The sequence below is a fragment of the Galeopterus variegatus genome, unplaced genomic scaffold (genome assembly GCF_000696425.1).
Source record: "Galeopterus variegatus unplaced genomic scaffold, G_variegatus-3.0.2 Scaffold154, whole genome shotgun sequence".
NCBI classification, from domain to species: Eukaryota; Metazoa; Chordata; class Mammalia; order Dermoptera; family Cynocephalidae; genus Galeopterus; species Galeopterus variegatus.
The window spans coordinates 233,531-236,749 of NW_007726265.1; the positions used below are offsets into that span (position 1 = coordinate 233,531).

The 3,219-nt window shown below is 45.4% G+C and overlaps 1 protein-coding gene across 1 annotated transcript in view; it reads left to right on the forward strand.

Moving 5' to 3' along the window:
- Positions 1 to 1,043: 1,043 nt before the first annotated feature.
- AQP10 (aquaporin 10) overlaps positions 1,044 to 3,219 on the forward strand; it is a 5,879-nt gene continuing 3,703 nt past the window's right edge. The window contains exons 1-2 of the mRNA XM_008592841.1: positions 1,044 to 1,148; positions 1,537 to 1,663. Of these exons, the coding sequence (XP_008591063.1) occupies positions 1,044 to 1,148; positions 1,537 to 1,663 (232 nt within the window). The remainder of the gene's footprint in view (positions 1,149 to 1,536; positions 1,664 to 3,219) is intronic.

The following is a 3,219-nucleotide window of genomic DNA, read 5'->3' on the forward strand; positions in this document are numbered from 1 at the left end:
TGTTGCTCCCGCACCTCACTCAGCCAGTGAGCGGCCGGTCTGTACGTGGGATCCGAACCCTCAGCGGGAGTGCTGCCGCGCTCCCAAGCGGTGCACTGTAGCAGTGCGCCACTGGGCCGGCCTGGTATTTAAAAATTTTGTATGTTATCTGTTTCCACCTACTAGAACATAAGCTCTAGGAGGGCAGAGACTATGTTTTGTTCACTGCTGTTTCCCCAGTGTCTTGAAGTATGAATGTTGAATGAATCTAATTGGAGGCTTGAGATATGAAGAAGTAGGATGAAGCTATGTGTTATATGCAGAGTAAGAGTGATATGCATCCAGAGAAGGGCAGGTGGGGCTCAGAGTGGATAGAAGTCTTCAACTCAAGCTATGGCAGAAGACACAAAGTTAGAGCATTCTCTAGCTGAGGTGAGACTGTGCATGAAGGAAGTACAAGCATTCAGTGTGTGGGTTTCATTCCCATAGTCTATGGCCTTCAGCCCAGTCTCTCTGGATGCCTAGTGAGTTCTCCAGGCATCCACATGGTTTGGGGAAAAGCTTCACATTCCAGATGAGAGGCATTGTGGAATACCAGACGGAGAGTCAGAAGACCTGGACTTGAATTCACTCACCCACTAACTAACTGTGTAGTCTTGGGGAATTTTAGGGCTCAGTATCCTCATCTGTAGAATGGGAGCAATAGTATTACTTTACACAGTTATCTTTAGGACCAAGAGAACTAATGTATATGAAGCAGGGTTCTTCCCTCAATCCATCAGCATAGGGGGAAGCTTGTTCTGTGAGGAATGGGGATGAAGGACATAAGAGAAAGGGCCTGGGCAAACTCCAGGCTCTGGTTTTGCACACAGCCTGCCCACATTCTCCTGTTATCGCTGTCCTCCTTAGCCTGCACATGTGCACAGACATTAGCTGCTGGTCAGAACCTGAGCTAATTGGTTTTAAAGTCTCTCCCTTATCTTTTCTCCTGGCAGGCAGTAGCTGTGTATTAGCTGTGTGCCTACGCAGACAGGGAGCGGTGAACAGCGATAGGGTGTCTCACCATGACCTGTGCTCAGCCCCTGGCCAAAATCAGGAGCCACCTCCGGATCCGTAGCCTGCTGGTTCGACAATGCCTGGCGGAGTTTCTGGGTGTGTTTGTGCTCATGGTAGGTAGGGTAATTGGGGGAAGGAAAGGAGGGAAGTGGGCAAATTTCTGGCTCCTCCTGGCATCTTTATCTCTTTCTTCCTGTGTCCCATTTTCTTTCTACTCTCAATCGCTTCTCTTTCCCCCACTCTTGTCTCTCCTAATCTCTCTCCTTCCTCTACTACTTCCTCTTTTTCGTTCCTGTCCCTTCCCTTCTTTCACCTTGCTTTCCTTTCTTCATTCTTCTTCCACTTTCCCCATTTCTTTTCCCTTCTCTCTTCCTGCTTTTCTCTTTTCCGTGCTGGTCCCTCATGCCCACTTGCCTCTCTTGGCTGCTCCCCTAGCCTTCCCAATGTCTCTCCTGTTCATCTCCTGGGTTCCCTGTTCCTCACCTCCACGCTCCCCATAAGCTCCTCACTCAGGCGGCTGTGGCCCAGGCTGTCACCAGTGGAGAAACCAAAGGCAACTTCTTCACCTTGTTTCTGGCTGGCTCTCTGGCTGTTACGATAGCCATGTACATGGCTGGCAATGTCTCAGGTGAGGAAGGTGGGGTCTGTTCATTAGAGGGAGTGGGATGCACATGTGAGTGTGGGTATCTGGTGATAGTGAAAAGGCAGATCTATTGGTGACTCATGGGCATTATCTCATTGAGCTTGACCAGTGTCCTAGACTGAGTTGTGCCTTTTGCCCCATCTAGACCCTCCCCTTACTGTATCTCCCCATCTCCCTTCCTCACATTAATCCTTGTCTCACCTAGGCAGAAATCTGTGGCAGAGCATTGAGGGTAAGTACCATCCTCTTATGTCTGGGGCTCATCTCTGCTCAGGACCTCACCTGCTGGTCCCCCAGACAGTCTACACACTGCATCAATGTTCTGCTGTGTAAAGAGCAGACAGACTCAAGTTCAAATCTTGGCTTCACTTTGTGACCTTGATAAGTCACTTAACCTTCTTGAGCCTCAATTTCTTTTTAAACAATTTTTAAAATTTTTAATTTTTAATTTTAACTTATCAATATACAATGTAATTGATTTTCATGTCCCTTTACCAGTTCCTCTTTCTCTCCTCCCTCTCCCCTCTCCCCCCCAACAACATTATATCTGTTCACTTGTCTTTTTTTTTTTTAAAAAGATGACCGGTAAGGGGATCTTAACCCTTGATTTGGTGTTGTCAGCACCATGCTCACCCGATGAGCTAACCGTCCATCCCTATATGGGATCCGAACCCGGGGCCTTGGTGTTATCAGCACCGCACTCTCCCGAGTGAGCCACGGGCCGGCCCATGTTCACTTGTCTTAAGTTCAAGGAATTGTTGTGATTGTTGTGTCTTCTCCCCCCTCCACCATTTATTTCTTTGTATATATATTTATTTATTTTTAGATCCCACAAATAAGTGAGAACATGTGGTATTTCTCTTTCTGTGCCTGACTTATTTCACTTAATATAATTTTCTCTAAGTCCATCCATGTTGCTGCAAATGGTATTATTTCATTCTTTTTATAGCAGAGTAGTATTCCATTGTGTAGATACACCACAGTTTCCTTATCCACTCATCTGATGATGGACATTTGGGCTGGTTGCAACTCGTGGCTATTGTAAATAGTGCTGCAGTAAACATGGGAGTACAGGTATCCCTTCAACATGATGATTTCCATTCCTCTGCGTATATTCCCAGCAGTGGAATAGCTTGGTCATATGGTAGATCTATCTGTAATTGTTTGAGAAACCTCCATACCATTTTCCATAAAGGCACCATTTCGCAGTCCTACCAACAGTGTATGAGAGTTCCCTTTTCTCCGCAACCTCTCTAGCACTTATGATTCTCAGTCTTTTGGATGTTAACCATCTTAACGGGAGTGAGATGGTATCTCAAAGTGGTTTTGATTTGTATTTCCTGAATGCTGAGTGATGTTGAGCATTTTTTCATGTGTCTGTTGTCCATTCATATATCTTCCTTTGAGAAATGCCTATTCAGCTCCTTTGCCCATTTCTTAATTGAGTTATTTGTTTTTGTTGCTGTAAAGTTGTTGGAGTTCCTTGTATACTCTGGATATTAATCCTTTGTCAGATATATATATATATATATATATATATA